The sequence below is a fragment of the Cimex lectularius genome, unplaced genomic scaffold (assembly GCF_000648675.2).
Source record: "Cimex lectularius strain Harlan isolate CLEC.00 unplaced genomic scaffold, Clec_2.1 scaffold196, whole genome shotgun sequence".
NCBI classification, from domain to species: Eukaryota; Metazoa; Arthropoda; class Insecta; order Hemiptera; family Cimicidae; genus Cimex; species Cimex lectularius.
In genome coordinates, this window is record NW_019392958.1 from 76,263 (window position 1) to 95,961 (window position 19,699).

Below are 19,699 nucleotides of genomic sequence, written 5' to 3' on the forward strand. Positions count from 1 at the left end.
GATGTATGAAGCCCCTGGCTCCCAAGTGAAAAGTAGAGAATAACGGAACTGGTCGGTTATATATGTAAATTCACGAAATAAAAATTTAAAAATCGGACTTTCTCATTACTCTCTCCTTTCCTTTCTTTACGTCAATTCGTTTCCAATTTTTTCCCTGATTTCGGTATTTAACCTTTCCCAAAAATACCGTGGTGCTCAACAAAACTTCATATTTGTAAATAAATTTGCCTCTATTTTCCACACGTCCTCCCATTCTCCACTGAGCTACCGTCAACGTACCTGCGGCCGCAGTAAGGAAGCTGTAACAGTACGTAACTTAACAGATATAAACATGGAATTTTTTTCCTGAAGACAGGAACATCTGTTACAAACATCTGAAAAAACGTAAAAAGTTATAAAAAAATTAATATGCTGTTATATTTTTTTGTTTTTCTATTTAGAGTTGTACTTGCTTATCAGGGTGGAAAAATATTTGGAGGAAGATATGCAAAAGAAGGAGAGTTCCCTTTTGTTGTATCGGTACATACCGAAACAGATTGCGCAGGTTCTTTGGTGACATTGTCCAAAGTAGTAACCGCAGCCCATTGCTTCAAATATAAAGCTGACGACCAAGTCAAGGATGTAAATTTAATGAACGCATGGGTCACAGCCGGATCTATTGACGAAGAGAAGGGCAGTGATGAATTCGACAATAGGGGAATCGAAATGATCTCAGTGCCCAATGAATACAAATATGGTTCAAGATGGAACGGGCGACTCGACTCCCACGATGTCGGTCTGGTGTTTCTGGATTATCCATTTTACGCTGGTCGAATGTTGCAGCCTATGAAAATTGTTTCGAGGAAGAAAGCGGTATTTAAACAAAAATGGGATGAAATCGTGGCTATGAGGACGGTATGCTACGCCATGGGTTGGGGAACGACGGCTTTTATCATCATTGATAATGATATCGAAATGCCATCTATGTCATCTTCTATATTGAAAGTGATCGAAGTAAGTCCGTTGCCAAATAAGACTTGTCAAGCGGAATATAAACCTGAAGATGATATGACCATGTACGGGGAAATCTGCGTTAAATCAATCCGAGAAAACGAGACCATCTGTGATGGGGATTCCGGAGGCCCGTTAGTTTGCAATGGTCACTCTTATGCCATACTCACTCATGGTCCGAAATGTGGAGATAGCTCTTCTTCACAAGGTTATGTTCTTTTCTGGTACTACCTGGACTTCTTAGGCCTCACTGAAGCTTCTACTTCGACAAATCCGAAATGCCATCTCTTACTGTTCTTTTTACCCGTTCTAAGTAAATATACATAACATTTTAGTAAATATCGTCTTTTTCATTTCCTCTAATGTAAGATTAATTTTATAAATGTCATGTGTTCGATTGTTTTGGATAAGAAAAGGTGACTGAATAATTTAAAAAATGTTAACGTGTTGTTTTATTTGTTCATTTCTGTTTTTAGCGAGGCAAATGCTAGTCTTGGAGGAAAGGTGTTTGGTGGGAGAAACGCGAAAGATGGAGAATGGCTCTTTAGTGTGTTTGGAAAATGTAGTGACAGGTTGCTTGACGTTTTTTGAGCAAAACAAGTCAATTGACGTCCAACGAATTAATGTCATAGGTGGATCCGTCAGTATGGATATGACAAAACAGAAATAGAGAGTAGATTGCTATCCAGTGATAAATCACGGTTCACGACTTTCACGATACTGAATTATCCATTCTGTTCGGGAAAAACATTTAATTTTTTTTTTTACTTCATTTATTTATATCTACAACTGTACATGTATTATATACAACCAACAGATTGGATTTCAGATTATGTGTTTGGCATTATGGGCGTTATAGAGAAATCTACCCATTGGCAGCCGCTCTGGATTAATGAAATGATATTAATCATTTAAGAGGTCTCTTATCCATATTATTTTCAGACGTTTACGTAGTAATTGTGGGGAATGGAGTATTTGAGTGTTGGTGTGATTTTGTAATTTACTATGAAAACGTCTGTAATATGTTTTGATGGATGAAAAAACTGTTGGGATTTGAAGATCTTTGTGAAGTGTATTATTATTTACATAAAAAGGGGCAGAAACAATTAGTCTTAAAATTTTGGATTGAAAACTTTGTAACCTTTGAATATCGGAATACTTCGCCGATCCATATACTTGGCAACCGTACGTCCAAATAGGTTTGAGTAGGTATGTGTATTTTTTCCCCCCATCCACCTCCCCGCCGTACCTAAGGGAGACCCCCACGGCCACTAAACTAATTCAAATGTGATGCATGTTTAGGGGATCTTATTGTGCTTAACGTCTTCCTTCGACCTTGCCCTGAAAGGGAAGACCCAAGGAAGAAGGGAAATTTTGTTTAAAATTATTAATTTATCTAATCTAATAGGTCTCCCCCTTGCTGGTTAATCCTTTTGAACACACTTTCTAATAAATACAATATTTTAATAAATAAATAACAATTATGGGTACAAGGAGTAACCAGCCCGGAATTAAAAGTTCAGGGAAACGCTAAGATTAACAAGTAACATCATAGGAAGAAAAAGAAGAAAAAAGAAAGAAAGAAAAACTAATCAGGTACTTTGTCCACTATAGCTCGGCTAGCAGGCTTGAGGACCTCAAACGTCCTCTTTTCTTTAATCAGTTCGTTGAGGGTCCAAGTGTGGCGGAAGAGGAGCTTTAGTGGTTCCCTCACACTCTCAAGGAGAGGGCAGTTGAACAGTCTGTGTTGGACACTAACATCAACTCCGCATTCGGGACACAGTGGACTGTTAGCTCTGCGGAATCGGTGCAAGTAAGCGTTGAAATTTCCGTGACCTGCCATTATTTGTGTGATCCAGTAATCTGGTTGAAACCACTTTGCTTTTGCTCGGTCCTCAATACTGGGTAGAAACTCGTGGGTTAGCCTTCCCTTGGTGGTTCTGTCCCATCTTTCCTGCCTTGAGTTGTCTNATATGTTGTGACTTTGAGGGATTAAATTTTATTTTCCAAAGATTGCTCCATTTTTAAATTGCTGATATGTGGTTTTGTAACATGAGTGAAGCTTGTGTAAAAGAGAGATGGCTTGTTAATATGGCGGTGTCATCTGCGTATGTGGCGGTGAGTGTATTCTCATTTGTGGGCATATCAGAAGTAAAAATGTGTACAACAGCGGAGCGAGTATTGACCCTTGTGGCACACCTGCAAACACTTCTTCCATCCCAGAAGTCTCCGTATCCTGGTTTACTGCGAAAAATCTCTCTTTAAGGCATGATTGTATAATCAGATAATAGGTCTGGGGCAAAAATAATTTTAATTTGTATAATAATCTCTAATGCCATTGTAGTGGCCGCTTGTAGCTACCACACATTACCGCTAGATGCCACTACGACTTATGGAATATTCTCGCCCTTCACTCTGGAGCCAATAGGAAGGAGTAGAGCTCTTTCCTATATAAGCAAGGGCTCTGCCTCTCTGGACCAGACTCGTCGACACGACGAGATCTCATACATCACTAATGTAACCAACATCGGCAACAACGACAAGAGACTCGTCAAAGGAACACCGTCGACGACAGCAAGTACTCGCTGCATCAGCCTGATCTCGCCTTCTAACAGCCGACTTGGATATAAACTCCAAACGCTGCTCTCGGCTAATCGCTGCATCCCAAAACTTTCGGCCTCTGTGGAGTCAGCCGACTCACGGCCCCTGGACCTCAGCCAACGGTAGACTCATGGTCACAGACCACCAACCAACGGGGCCACGCACACGGTCACGGCCTCGATTCATCGGCACGCCGACTCTACACAACACCGGCCCTTTTCAGGGCCACAAAACTCCCAGTCACTAAAGCCATACTTTGTCGAAGTCCTGTTAACATCTAGAAACACTCCAGTCGCGTACAATTTCTGCTCGAGACACGAAGTAATGAAATCAATCACTGTGAAGTTGATGAGTGGTGGAATGATGGGTCGAAAGCCAAATTGATGGTCTGGTAAGATGTTGTTCGAAGTAGCAATAGAGATAATTTTTTTGTAAATTAATTTTTCGAATAATTTAAAAGGAACGGGTAACAAACTAATTGGACGATAAGACGATGGGGAGCTTAAATTTTTATGGGGCTTTGGGATCATTTTAATGTAAGAAAGTTTCTATTGTATGGGGAAGTGTGTAGTCCTCAAAATTCCGTTAAATAAAGAAGTCAAAAAGACGATTGCTTTTTTGGGAAGTTCTTGAAGAACTTCAGCTGTTATCAAATCATGACCAGGTGATTTTTTTGTAGGAAGCTGTCGTATTTCTTGTGATACTTGTTTTGGAGTTATTGGTTTATGTGGCAGATCTAGGGGCATAAGTGTCACAAGTGAATCTGATATAAATTTATCGTGTTCAGTATTCATTATGTTATGAGGTTTGAATATTTGGACTTTTCTTTATCGGAAACGATCCAAGTTCCATCATCATACCTGAGAGGAGTTGAGACAACGCTATGACGCAGGATACGATTAGTACTACGCCAGAGGTTCCCATCCTCTTTTGACAAGCTTTTTAAATGTGTTTCGTATGATTGTCGTTTAAATTGTTTTATGTCTTTTTTCAATGTATTCAAAAGTTTGTTGTAATTTTGTTTGTCAATGACTATGAATGAATGAATCTAAATCAAATTTCTTGGAATGTCACAATATTAAAAAATAAGTGGGACGAAATAGTCGCCAAGGAGACGATTCGATATGCCGAGACGGGAGAGTGATGGCATATCATTTCAGCATGATCAACGCGGAAAAGCTACTATTTTGAAGTAATAGTATGGCACTAAATATAACTTGTCAAGTGGAAAATAAACCAGAAGATAAGATTTACTGGGAAATTTTCGTCCCACCAATAGAAAAACCATCCTTTTATCTCACTTTTATCTACATAACTTTTACTCTTCGAAACTATTTCCATGCCTTAATCACCCAGGGAAAGAGGTTTATCTAGAAACATCGTCATGATCACTTGAGATCTTCATCCAGTCAAGATTTGTATGCGTCACACCACGATACGTTTTATTTCCTCTCCTCTTACCTACTGTTACGAACTTTAATTTGAAGGAAGCCGGATTAATCCTTGACAATCAATTTTGAAGCAATGGACTGTGTTAATACTTTCGCCAAAGCACTTGTACTACGCATTGAATTTGTACAAAAATTCGAATCTCAACCTTACATAGAAAGAATAATTAATTGAAAGAAGTAACTTGGTCAATTGACCGTTAAAACGTAAATGGATTAATATTTAACAAGTAAAAGAAGTATCACTTCACTACACAGCTCCCCGTGGTCACTTCATAAGTCGCTGAGAATCCAATTCTGATTACACGACATTTGAAAATGGCAAAAAGAGGGAAAATTGGAACGGTTGTAGGTTGAGATGGAGAGTTGGTGTCCGAGAAGATCGAAGTCACGATAGCTCAAGTGGTAGAGTAGTGGCGTATTTAGACGAAGGTCGTGGGTTCGAGTCCCGCTCGTGACACTTTTTTATCTCAACCAAGACCTTACATAGAATGAATAATTAATTGAAAGTAGTAACTTGGTCCATTGACCACTAAAACGTAAATGGATTAATATTTAACAAGTAAAAGAAGTATCACTTCAGTAAACACCTCCCCGCCACTTCATAAGTCGCTGAGAATTCAATCCTGATTTCACGACATTTGAAAATGGCAAAAAGAGGGAAAATTCTAACGGTTGTAGGTTAAGATGGAGAGTTGGTGTCCGAGAAGATTGAAGTAACGATAGCTCAAGTGGTAGATTAGCGGCGTATTTAGCCGAAGGTCGTGGGTNCAGCGGCGTATCTAGCCGAAGATCGTGGGTTCGAATCCCGCTCGTGCCATTGACTTTTTTACCTCAACTAAAAACCTTAATTAATTGTAATATATTAATTAGTCAAGCGGACCACGAAATTAGTGAACTTAATTACTTGTGTGAGATCTGAAGCTCATGCAATAAATAAAAAATAATTCTACTGAACTATAATTTTAATCTTTCATTAGAAAATGTGTATTTTTTATAATTATAATATCATATAATATTACATATTGATAAACATAATTTATTGTATACTTATCAAATGCATAAAGAGTCAAAATTAAACTACATATTTTGTGCTCTCTTAATAAGTCTTCCTCATATGAGAACAATTTATTAAAACAATAATTCTATAAATTGGTATGTTTTGTAATTAGCTTTGTTTTATTTTTCATAACAAATGGAACATGTGATTTGTAGAACAAAGAGCGAAAAAATTTTTAACATGCTGTTTTATTTGTTAATTTCAGTTTTTATCGTGGTATATGCTTCTGAGAGTGAGAAACTATTTGGCGGAAGATATGCGAAAGATGGGGAGTTTCCGTTCGTCGTATCTATCCGTGGGAAAAGTAGCTGCGCTGGCTCTTTAGTCACCTTGTCCAAAGTAGTGACCGCAGCCCATTGCTTGGCGCTTTTCTTAAACATGGAAGGCAGGTCTATAGATGTGAACGAATTATATGTCGTAGGAGGATCTGTCGATTTAGAGAAGTTCAATGAAGGAATAGACGTAAGGGCAATAAATAGCATCTTAGTGACTGGTGAATATAAGGCTGGAACACGATTCGGCGGAAAAATCGACAGTCACGACATCGGCATGGCGGTACTGGATTATCCATTCAAATCTGGGAAAAATTTGCAAGTTATGAATCTAGTTTCTTGGAATGCCACGATATTCAAAAATAGCTGGGACGAAATCGTTGCTAAGAGGACGATTTGCTATGCCATGGGCTGGGGGACGACGACATATCATCCCGACAGTATGGGAAAAGAAACGATTCCTGCTGAACCATCTCTCATTTTGAAAGTAATCCAAGTAAGGCCTTCGGATAATGAATCTTGCTCTCTGTTGTTTTCACGAAAAGATGACTTGACGATGTACGGGGAAATCTGCGTTTACTCAGTTAAAAAACACGAGACGATCTGCGACGGCGATTCCGGTGGTCCGTTGGTCTGCGATGGTCGCCCTTACGCACTACTCAACTACGGTCCGAGATGTGGCACTACCTTGTCTCCACAGGGTTATCTTCTGTTTTGGTACTACATGGACTTCTTAACACTTAGCGGCAATCATTTGTTCATATCGAAATGGCTGATTCTCCTCATATTATTATTATATATATTATGCAATTATATTTAAAATTCTAACAATAAAAATAATTTTTACAATATATGATTTTCACTTTCGTATGGTTAAAGCTTAAATTTTGTACAAACATCTGTTTCAGTGACATATTTTTCTCGTATTTTCTTTTATCAGTTGTTCTCTTTTGAGATTGTGAAATATGCGGAATTTATCCGGAAGTAGGTTGCGTAATTACGCTATAGCTATAGCTTTAAAGTGTGCCTAAATAGCACAAATATAAATTTATCAGGATCTGTGGAATTAAAGAACCACGTTTGAGACCGACCTATACATAACCAAATTGGAACGATACATATATTTTGGTTCAGATGTGAACGTAGAATGTAGGGGAATTAAGCGTATTCCATTAATTTATGTAAGTTTAAGGATGGTTTTATCCATGACCCTTCTGAAGCTATCTATCATGGATCTTAAAAATTATTCTAGGAAATGTTAATTTTTGTAACGTAATGTGGACCAATTTGGACTGGTAATCATTTTTGAAATGTAATTTTTACGATTACTACAAATAACCAAATACATATGCTTGGTTGAGATATGAACCTATAATATAGAGGAATTAAGTGGATTTCATTAATTAATGAATGTTCAAGGATACTTTTGCCCAAGAGCCTTCTGAAGCCGGGAACACACTTACCCGACGCCTTGCCACGTTTTGGTGGGGTGTGCACATCTATCCGATGCAAGCACACGTCGCGTACAGTCCACAGCCTTTATCCCAATAATCACTATCACAATCGCAACGCATATTTTGTTTTTAATGCACTATTTTGAGCAAAACCTTGTAATAAATTGTTAGATAAATTTTATGAGCACATTCATCTAATAAATTGTTTTTTAAACTTAATTGTTTTAAAGAAAGTTACTCCTAACCACCTAATTAAACAACGTTTATAAAAACTTATGCATTTTTGATCTCGTTTAATTTGGTTTACATTAAAATAACATGTTGTAATTAATATAAGAACAAATTAAATGTACTTAGTTTGAAATAAACTACAAAAATTATGAGTGTCCTGTTCTGATGCTTCCCGATATTACAAAATGTTATAATTTTACGAGCAAAACTATGAAATAAATTGTTAATTACATTTTATGAGCAAAACCGTGTAATAAATTGTTCCAATTTTAGTATATGTACCGCCGAAGCGAGTACAATAAATTGTTAGTTAAATTCATTACATCAAAAAATCGTATTCCGGTGTTTTCATTAATTTTCTACCAAACCATTAAAATTAATTTTTTAAATAAAAACTAATTAATTTTTAATCACAGTTAATTTGGCTTATATTAAAATAAGTATGTTGTAATTAATATAACGACAATAATACATGTAGTTTGAATAAAAATATAAGTGTCCGGTTCTTTTGTCTTCGACTGTACTCGATGCGACCCGAAGAAAATCTGGACAGTGGGAATCGCAGAGCGTCGGGTAGGTTAGCGTGGCATGGCATCGGGTAGAAGTGCACGGGAGTAATGCAACCTTATGGAAAATCGGAGTTTGGTTTTGCGTGGGTAGCATCGGGTAGCGTCGCATGGTGTAGCATCGGGTGTGTTTCAAGCTTGAAGCTACCTATTATGAGTCTTAGAAATTATTCTCGGAATCGATAATTTTTTGTCTTTATAGTGAACTAATTTTTACAGCATTCAACGTAACGCTGGACAAATTTAAACTGGTAATCATTTTTGAAATGTAATTGTTAAGATTACTACAAATAACCAAGTTGAAACGATACACATGATAGTTTGGTTGAGAAAAAGCTATCTGTAAGCTTACACATCATATACTGAAAGTAGCTGTGAACATATCCTAGCACATCAGTACACATCATAGTAGAATTACTGTTAAAGAAAAGAGAGAACCATCTGAAGCTATGGTTACGGACTAGAATTCTCCCTGTTCTGTCATTAAAATCACCTAATATAACTAAATTTTTTCTAAACTAAATACTTTTGTAGCACATTGCAATTTTAAGAAAGAAGGACCCAAAGAATTTACTAAAACATTACAAAAATTAATATCATTCTCCAACACAAATGTCTCTAGCAAAATAAAAATATCGACACCAGATAATAAATCAACAAATATAAAATCTTCTATTTTGGCCCTGAGGTCATTAATGTTATAACATCATACATGTAAAAAAAATTCGGAACTTATAATTAACCTTATGGCAAACGGACAAATCTCACGTACTCGCGTTCAAGAGGGAAAATTCAAAAGGTGAGGTTGAGATGGGAAGTTAGTGTCCGAGTGGATCGAGGTCACGATAGCTCAAGTGTTAGAGCAGCGGCGTATCAAGATCCTGGGTTCGAAACCCGCTAGTGACACTGACTTTTTTATCTCAAGTAATAACCATATTAAATTGAAAGATCCTTACAAAAGTTCATTATTTCAACAGAACTTCCAGACCTCTGAAATATGTTTGAAATTATCTGAGGTATTGGTTACTCAATGTTCATCTCTTTCTGTTGAGCTGAAATAGTACTGCTCGTACGCTTTCTTTGATGTTGCTTAACCCTTTGATAGAGCACCGGGTTTTCTGTGCAAGTTCAAGGACATCCTTCCCTTATCGACTTCCTCATATTTCGATTTTACATGACTGACTGCTTCTTTCAGGTCAGCTGGGGAACATCTTGCTCTCTACTATCTCGTTATGGCCGGAGTCCCGCAGGGTAGTGTCCTCGATCAGATCATTTATTTGACGTATACTGCTAACCTCCGTAACCATCAGGGCAGATCCATTCACACTTTTACGGATGATACTGTTATCGTCTCCTCTAAAAAAAAATCCCGTCCACTCACTTAATCCTTAGTACAGTAATAGATAAAAGCTAATACGTAATCCTTACCCTTGGACGTAATAATGCCGCCATTGTACCTACACCATATACCTTCCTATAGCTAACAACGTCCGGTATATTTGGCTTAACTATGGATTAACTTGGAATCTCCATACAAGACTAAAAAAGCAGGAACTGACTAGACCCAACAAAACACTTTTATGACTCCTAGACAAACGATCAAAACTGGCACTTTAAAACAGACGACTGATATACGAGACATTTGATACAAGAAGTCAACCTTGTTTGTTGCGTTGATCAAATAGCAAAAAGCTACTCTTTTAAGAATAACCATGAATAATTTTAAGTCAAAAAAGTGTAAACAACCATCTTTATTTATATGTAAAATTTATATTAAGGTGTAAACAATTAAAAGTTGGAGGAATTTTTTTAGATCCTATGGGGTTCCAGACCATATTCGATATTTGATTTGATATACATTTTTCAATGTGATTCATGAATATTTCAACACAAAGTTAATGGAGACCAAAAAAAAAATCAAGTATGCCGTACAAAAAGAAAGAGACAATCGAAAACAAGCAAGTTTTGAGGTTCTTCATCTAAAAATGGCTAACTTTTGATAAACCGAAAACAGAACATCAAACAATTTCATAAATTTTATCAATAAAAAAATAACTTAATCTAAACTAAAGATTATGACAGGAGGTTTGCCTTCGATTTGATTTTCTGTCAATTCCAACATTATATTCCATAAAAATAAATATGATATGAAAATAATCTTTAATTTATTGCCATAATCAAGATACACTTAGATATTGCCAGCTCAATTAGTGAAATACTAATTTAAGAGAAATTGTTTATGTAAGGGAAAATGTTTTATTTTTATTATGATCTATGTAACACGTGACTTCGATAAAAGAAAAAAATGTTATTATGCTGGTTTATTTGTTAGTTTTAGTTTTTAGCGCGGTACATGCTTCTGAGAGTGAGAAAGTATTTGGTGGAAGATATGCCAAAGATGGGGAGTTTCCGTTCGTCGTATCTATCCGTGGGAAAATAATCTGTGCTGGTTCTTTGGTGACTTTGGCTAAAGTTGTGACCGCTGCTCATTGCTTGAATGTTTTCCAAAGCGAGCAAGATAGGGATGATATCAGTGGATTATATGTCACAGGAGGATCTGTCAATTTGGGGAAATTCAGTGGTGGATTAGAAGTAAGGACAGTAAATAGTATCTTGTTGACTGGTGAATATGTTCCAAGATCGCGATTCCACGAAAGAATCGACAGTCATGATATCGGCCTGGCGATGTTAAATTCTCCATTTGATTCGGGAAGAACTTTGCAAGTCATGAACCTAGTTTCATGGAATGCCACGATATACAAAAATAGTTGGGACGAAATTGTTACTAAAGGGACGATTTGCTATGCCATGGGCTGGGGAATGACGGTATATCGTTTGAACAATTTTGGAACAGATGACGTTGCTGCTGAACCATCTCCTATTTTGAAAGTAATCCAAGTAATGCCTGCGGATAATGAATCTTGTTCTATGTTGTTTCCACGAAAAGAAGATATGACGATGTATGGGGAAATCTGCGTTTACTCAGTTAAAAATTCCGAGACGATCTGCAACGGGGATTCTGGAGGCCCGTTGGTCTGCGATGGACGGCCTTATGCATTACTCAACTACGGTCCGAGATGTGGCACTACCTTTTCTCATCAGGGTTACCTTCTGTATTGGTACTACTTGGACTTCTTAACACTTAGTGGTACTCATTTGTTACCATCAAAATGGCTGATATTCTTCCCTTTATCTTTTCTCTTGCTACTTTACCATGCCTAAAATTTTTGTAATAAAAATGTCTTGCAATATGAATTTATTTTCACTATCGTATATTAAACATCTGTTAAACTAAGCATCTACAGTATGGTTAAACTTCTACTTTCATATTTTCTTTTTGATCTTCGGTCTATTTTGTGACGATGAAAAATATATTCTGAGACATCATACCAAATACCATGGCTTGAATGAGCGGTATTACGCACTAGATTTATGAGTACGACCAACGGTAAACGATCCCTTTTGATGGATCCAAATCAGGATGTATTGATTCTAACTGTATTTATTTTATTTTCTCATGGGGTAAAGTTCCTTGGGCCTAGACAAGCCCTACCATCAGCCCTGGTGTCTAAGGGTAACCAATGATGGAGGCAACCCTCCCTTACCTTCCCATTCCAATCCTTTCCCTTCTTTAATTCTCTTAATTACCCCCTACGATTTGGTGGAGGCCTTCAAGGATACTAAACCCTCACCCGCTCGGATAACAGGTGAAAACAGTACAGGTGCAACCCCCGGGTGGATGATCAGTCTCACCTTAAAAATAAAACAACCACGGGAGGGGGTGACTTCAAGTAGCCCCCAATTGAGGTTGGACTCGTGGTTTCTAGATAACTGGTACCTCAGCTCGAAGGTACCTTCCATCCGGAGCCGCAGGTAGAGCTATCCTTCTCTACCTTTCTGGGGGGTAGCTGAAAATGGAATCACTAGAAGCCACCAAACTCCTGAGGGTACTTCGGTACCCACCACTTATTCAATTATTAGAAGTTAACGTTGATCTTTAACCCTGTTAATATAATTAATATGAATGATTATGGAAATCAAGGAAATAGAGAGTTTTCTGTTCCCGAGAACTGCAGCCTTCTGGATTTTCCTATTTCCTTGAACCGAACTATTGCTTGATCCTTCTCTTTGTATAAGGCCATTGATTGTCGTTACTACAATCCTTTTCCCTGGGTTTGCTTTGTACCCCATGTTGTGACTAAATTGAGCAGTAGCTTAACATTTGAAGATTTTATGGGTGGCTGTTCTTCTTGCTCATTGCCTAACTTGCAAATAGTGTCATTTTTGAATACAAACCATGTTATACAGATGGTGTTTTATAATGCCAATATATTGTCCTAACCTTTAAAATAAAGCCCTGTCTGAGCAAAAACTTTTTAATTTTGGTAAGAGTTTTTTTAATACAATAATTAATTAGTTAATATAAGCCGTTACTTCCTATAGTACATACACATTTTTTTGTGCATTTTCACCCAAAGAAAAAAAAAATTGCTATTTTTTACTCTTCTTTTTCGTTTGTTGACTATTTATGTCTCAGGATGTAGAGTTCAAATCTTCTTTAAGGTATTTACTAGGTGAAAGAAAGACAAAAGTGTTGGGATCACCAAGCTTTCGGCAACATTATGTTGCCATCATCAGGGCCTATTTATTAAGAAAAAATATACATAATTAATTTAAATTTAACAATCAACAATTAAAACAATGTGTGGTCGTTAGTGACCGTTAATCGATAATTATTCAGAAATCGTGAGATGCGGTCTGGTGTGATGTAAGTATCAGAAAAACATTTTCTTTATCGTGCCTACGTTTCGATCTTTATTGAGATCATCTTCAGAGCCTGGGATTTACGAACATTGTTTACATTTAACAAAAACATTTAGGATGTAGAAATACTTTGATTGAATATAAAAAATATATTTTGCATTGTATAAATTCACTTTTCTACATCCTAAATGTATTTTTTAAATGTAAACAATGTTTGTAAATTCCAGGTCCTGAAGATGATCTCAATAAAGATCGAAACGTTGGCACGATAAAGAAAATGTTTTTCTGAAACCTACATCACACCAGACCGCATCTCACGATTTCTAAATAAATATCGATTAACGGTCACTAATCACCACACTTTCAACATACACATACTCCACGCCAAATACTCCAATATTGAAAGATTACAGTTTTCAATTCAAAATTTTAAGACTAATTGTTTCTGTCCCTTTTACTTAAACACTGGCTGAATTGAATACCTTTATAGTTGTAGATAAAAATAAATGAAGTAAAAAAGAGATTTGGATATATAGTCATATCAATATCAGGATTCAGTCCTTCAAATGCAAAGTTCTCAGAATCAAAGTTTACCCTCCTTACAGCGTCCTTACATCCCTCTAAATAATTTTTCCTCCTAGAAACATTTTCATGTTGGATTATCGGTGAAATATGAAATTACCATCTAGAAAGGCCAAACCGATATCAAGAGATTCGAATCACCGTCCAGTCTCGACCTTGATTTTTATCCATCAGACATCATGATACATTTTATTTATTTTTCTTAGTATCCTGGATTTATATACCTATCTTTCACGTAATAACTTTTTACCTTAATAAGGAAGGACATCGATAAAAGAACAATACAAAAATATATCAGAATTATGACACTTATCAATTATTATAAATTTCAAATTTTGAATAAAAATATTTTTTATGATTGAACGCATGCTGAAGCAGGTTTATTGTCTTTGTATGAAAACGTAATTAATACTTGGATTTGCAAGATGTTGCCCTATGTTATAAAAAAACAAAATAAATCTATAGTACTAACTTCTTATTCTTACACTAAAAAATGTGTATTTTCTATAACTAGGTTTATTTTATTTATCTTATAACATATGAAACACCTGACTTGTAGAAGGAAAGGCGAAAAATATATTGACATGATGTTATATTATTTAATTTTAATTTTGAGCGGGGTAATTGTTTCTGACGGTGAGAAAGTATTTGGTGGAAGATTTGCGAAAGATGGGGAGTTTCCGTTCGTCGTATCTATCCGTGGGGAAAAGACTTGCGCTGGTTCTTTAGTGACCTTGGCAAAGGTAGTTACTGCAGCCCATTGCTTGTACTTCGTAAAGGAGCAAAGCACGAATGTAGACACGAACAGACAATATGTCGTAGGAGGATCGGTCGATGTAGAGAACTTCAATGATGGAGTAGACCAAAGGGAAGTAAGGGCAGTAATTAGCGTCTTGTTGTCTGGTAAATATAGACCACGATCGCGATTCGACGGTAAAATCGACAGTCACGATATCGGCTTGGCGTTACTGGATTATCCATTTTATTCGAGGAAAAGTTTGCAAGTCATGAATCTAGTTTCTTGGAATGCTGCAGAATTCAAACATAGTTGGGACGAAATAGTCGCCAAGAAAACGATTTGCTATGCCATGGGCTGGGGGACGACTACATATCATTCCAGCAGTATCGGAACAGATGTCGTTGCGACTAAACCTTCTCCTATTTTGAAAGTAATCCCAGTAATCCCTGAAAAAAATGAATCTTGTTCTATGTTGTTTCCAAGAAAAGAAGATATGACGATGTACGGGGAAATCTGCGTTTACTCAGTTAAAAAACACGAGACGATCTGCGACGGCGATTCCGGTGGTCCGTTGGTCTGCGATGGTCGCCCTTACGCATTACTCAACTACGGTCCGAGATGTGGCACTACCTTGTCTCCACAGGGTTATCTTCTATTTTGGTACTACTTGGACTTCTTAACACTTAGCGGTACTCATTTGTTCATATCAAAATGGCTGATTCTCCTCATATTATTATACCTATTATGCAATTACATTTAAAATTCTAACAATAAAAATAATTTCCACACGATTTTTACCATTGTTTAAAAATTAAACTTTGCACAAACATATGTGCTCATTGAAATGCTGATAATATAATTGCCGTATTTTATTTGAACAGCTGTTTTATTGTGAGATATGCATGGGCAAGAGATCCGCACGAAGTTAATACTAATTAGTTAAAAGCTTAATTTAGGAAATCGTAGTAGCAGGAAGACCTTGCATAACTACTTCAAAATGTGAATAAATAGCACAAATATAATTTTATCATAATCTGTCGATTTGGACAGCTATATTTAAAATTCAATGAAGAACCATTCGTTTCGACGATCCCAAAAAGAAGTTAGTATTACAAATGTTATCAAAATTGACAATTTATGACTTTTATAGTAAACAGACATCCAACTAATTGATAAAATCTAATATACCATCCCCTCATATGGTATTTCTCCCAACCGGGAGACATGGTCCTTTTAAGGGATCGCGCCGTTGTTCCTCTTCAATGGACTATAGGTCGAATCCTCGAGACATTCCCGGGGAAGGATGGAAGAACAAGAGTGGTCAAGGTGAGAACCCCCTCTGGAGAATATACTCGCCCTGTAACCGGTCTGGCCCCCCTGATTCCTTCCTGACAATCCACCTCGTCCCTAATTCCTTCACACACAAAAATTGAAAATTTATGTAAATTTTGGTGGGCGGAATGTTGACGCCACCAGGACATTTATTTTAATTTATTTGAATGAGCCCGAACAAGGAGACGTTAATTTTATTTGAGCCGAAGGAAAGGTTCGTTTAGTTTATTTGTTGATGATGGAGGATTAGTCGGGCGATAGTGCGGCGGGTAATCCACTGGTGATAGATCCACGGAAGGCAGTGTCCGTTCAGCCGTGACGAGAGAAGTGGCCTTTTCTATGTTCTGCGCCTGCGCGACGACGCTCGTGATTCTCTGGAGATCTGCTCCGCCTACCTTACCGCAGCACTATCAAAAGGAAAGTGACTGTTTCCAACCCACGCCGCTGGAAGCGCCGCGGGACTCACCACTACCCCTCTGCAGACCTGTTGCCAGGACAACCTACCGACGCCAAGACTGGTATCGTTACTGTTGCCTGATAACCTCCGTCCGTCAACAAACCCGAATTTGTTATTTTGACTCCAGAAATTGATTTGAGTTATATTTTTAAAAGAAGTAAAAAGTTTTCTTGTGTTTTGTTGATACGGAGCTCCGTCAGTTTTTTTTTGTTTTTTTTTTTGTTGTGAGAACATTTTAAGTTATAGCCTTTCCTTTATTTCGAACTTATGTTCCTTTTCTCATTTTAATTTTATTACACAATTCGAAAATGATTTTATTGTCGCAATAAAAGGCGTATTTTCCGTTTATTTCTTGTGTTTTCGTTTATTCTCCCTACAGTTAATATCATAGTTCTAGGCGAACCAGCCCCCCCCCCCAAAGTAGTGAGGACTACCCTTTAAACAAGAAGGGTCACTCTACTTTACAAGGGGTGTTAAAGAGAGAAAGGAGGAAACCAACAGAGGGGATTTCTTTTTTTGCCAAAACAGATTTGTGAGGTCTTTGACTACCAACTGATTGATTTTAGAAAATATAGGGCTAACTTCTGAATATAGCTTAATTGCAAAATTACCCGCCAACTTTTCTCTCCTGATCTCTAATGGAGGTTCACATACTTCTGCAGATAATGCTGGAATGGGTGTACTTGGTAAACAACCTAAAATTCTCCTAACAAATTTATTGCGAACCGTATCCAATCGTTTCAGAGAGGTGTTAGAAGCCTGTGCGTACAAAATTGATCCAAAATCCAAAATAGCTCTAACAGGATCTATAAAACAACATACCTATGTGTGGGTCCACTCCCCACTTTTTATTACTTATAGACCGCAAAATATTGTACAGCTTCTCACATTTCATTAACATATAAGAGATATGTGTATTCCACATTAATTTCCTATCAAGATGTAAACCCAAAAACTTTACCTGAGAAACTACAGGAAAGTTATACCCTCCTAGATTTTCACTACCACGGAGATCAATGTTCCTTTTCCTAGTAAAAGGGCATAAGAGAAATTTACCTTCCGAGATTGTGAGTCTGTTTTCTTTCATACAACCTGAAAGCCCAACAATTGCTCGACTTAAAAGTGTTTTGCATTTTGTTGGATCTTTAGCCGACACGTACAGGCATATTTACTGATTTGTGATACGCGCTGTGCCCTGTACGTGTCGTGCGCTTGACGTCGGAGATGTGCACACCCCACCAAAACGCGGCAAGGCGTCGGGTAGCATCGGGTAGCGTCGCATGGCGTAGCATCGGGTAAGTGCGTTCCCGGCTTAAAAATGGGGCCAATGAAAAATCTTTGGACACCGGTTGTTACATGCTGAAGCGCGTGTATTCAACAAATATGCGGTATAAAAAACGTCGATAAAGATTTAAAGTATTTTATTACTAAGACAAAGGTTCAAAGTTAGTACTAACGATTTGTTGGATTCGTGAGGTCAATTTTTTTAAATTTTTTTTATTACATTTATTTGGTATTTACAACTACAAGTGATGTATTAAGTAAATATGTTCGTATATGTTGAATTATCATTTGAGGCTATTGTAGGAGAAGTTGCCCAGTGGTAACACTCCTTCACACTGATATCTTGTTCAGTCACACAATGAGAAGGTCTCGGGGGCCACTTTCGCTTCAATCGTCTTGGAGGATTTTCAGGTAGGGTTGGAAGTGATAAATTTCGTACGAATAGATTACTGTGTGTGTTCAGTGATTGATGAAATTTTGTATATCGGGTTTTGATGAGTACAAACGGGATGTACAGGTCTTTATGGATAGTGTAATTTGAAACGTAAAAAAGATCATTTATAATTTGACGGAGAATTTTAGATTATTTTGATTGGAGACGCTGGGAATTGGAATCCTTGGTTGAGCCCCACACTTCACAACCGTACGCCCAGAGAGGTCTAATCATTGTCTTGTAAATTAAAAGTTTATTTTCAAGGTCTAATTTTGATCGTGAGTCGAGTAGTCTTTTTAACAATTTATAACGTCGGTTTGTTTGNACATATATAAACAAAAACATATTAAACATATTGATGAAAAGTATAATTATAGTTAAGCACTGAATCTGCAAGTCCATACATAGGCCCCGAACCTATTATTGGGATAACAAAAATAAAAAAAGAATCCTCCATCGCAAGGATACAAACAAAACAAAAGGAGAAGTGGATAAACTCCAGAGGTGCTAGACATAGTAAACCTATGAAGAAACAACCCTCACCAAGACTGGCAATAGCACTGCTCCAATTGGAGAGGGTCAAACTCAGAGGAGTGGTAGGACTACTAACTAGTCACTGGTATCTGAGAAAACATCTACACTACATGGGTATATACAACAAAGATCCCATTTGCAGATTATGTAATGAGGAGGAGGAAACAGCCACTCATATCATCTTCGAATACGAAGCAACAGCTCAATGAGATTTAACCTAACGTACGGAAAAAACTTAGGGAATCAAATTGCAGCAATAACAGTCAATGACCTGATACTTCTGAGAAGAAGGATTGAGTCTATTGACTAAACTAGGGAACTGGGAAGGTACAATAACCCAGAAGGCTGCAGTGCCTGGGGAATACAAGCCCCGCTTCCCAGCATCCCTTCCACCATACCATACCATACCACCCATTGCAATATGTGGTCCTGAGTACAGCGTTGAGTAAGTATGTTAAGTATAGTAATCCTCTGTGGGGCAAATTTTGTAATATTTGTTTTGTAATTAAATACAAATTTAATATATTGTAGGTATTGTAACATAACCTGGAGCTTTTCGTGAATGTAATTGTTTAATAGTGTGTCGTATGTCTGATGGAGTAAATGCTTTAGGAGGATAAGAGAGGTGGAAGGGAACATTCCAGTAGTGTTCAATGTTAAGCTGATGGTCATGATCAAGTATGTCATGGTGTGCAGTAAAAATTGTGGAAAGATGCTCTGAAAACAATTTAGCAATTTCGGAATTGGATTTTGCTCAAGGGTTGTTACTGCGTATAGGAGGCGTGTGGTCCTTATATCGCAGGATCTTACGGGTACAGTACCACAAAGACTTGTCTGTTTTGGAAAGCGAAGTAGTATATTGTTTGTACATTTCAGCCCTAAGTTTGGCCAGTTCTTGTTTCAGCTTTCTCACGAGTTGGTTCATCCGTCAATGTTCACTCGGATATCTGTT

The 19,699-nt window shown here is 37.2% G+C and overlaps 5 protein-coding genes across 5 annotated transcripts in view; 4 read left to right on the forward strand and 1 right to left on the reverse strand.

Moving 5' to 3' along the window:
• Window positions 1-19,699, reverse strand: part of LOC106666496 — a 74,677-nt gene that overhangs the window by 30,718 nt on the left and 24,260 nt on the right. The gene's annotated exons all lie outside the window — the stretch shown is intronic.
• On the forward strand, window positions 405-1,397 carry LOC106666500 (trypsin-like). Its single transcript, XM_014393748.2, has one exon. It carries the CDS (start codon window positions 409-411, stop codon window positions 1,315-1,317), a length of 909 nt encoding a protein of 302 aa, XP_014249234.1. The 5' UTR covers window positions 405-408; the 3' UTR covers window positions 1,318-1,397.
• Window positions 6,220-7,222, forward strand: LOC112126127 (chymotrypsin-2-like). The gene has a single exon (XM_024229478.1). The coding sequence runs from the start codon at window positions 6,235-6,237 to the stop codon at window positions 7,189-7,191; it is 957 nt and encodes a 318-aa protein (XP_024085246.1). The 5' UTR covers window positions 6,220-6,234; the 3' UTR covers window positions 7,192-7,222.
• On the forward strand, window positions 10,811-11,873 carry LOC106666499 (prostasin-like). The gene has a single exon (XM_014393747.2). It carries the CDS (start codon window positions 10,936-10,938, stop codon window positions 11,842-11,844), a length of 909 nt encoding a protein of 302 aa, XP_014249233.1. The 5' UTR covers window positions 10,811-10,935; the 3' UTR covers window positions 11,845-11,873.
• On the forward strand, window positions 14,512-15,550 carry LOC106666497 (granzyme F-like). Its single transcript, XM_024229477.1, has one exon. It carries the CDS (start codon window positions 14,553-14,555, stop codon window positions 15,465-15,467), a length of 915 nt encoding a protein of 304 aa, XP_024085245.1. The 5' UTR covers window positions 14,512-14,552; the 3' UTR covers window positions 15,468-15,550.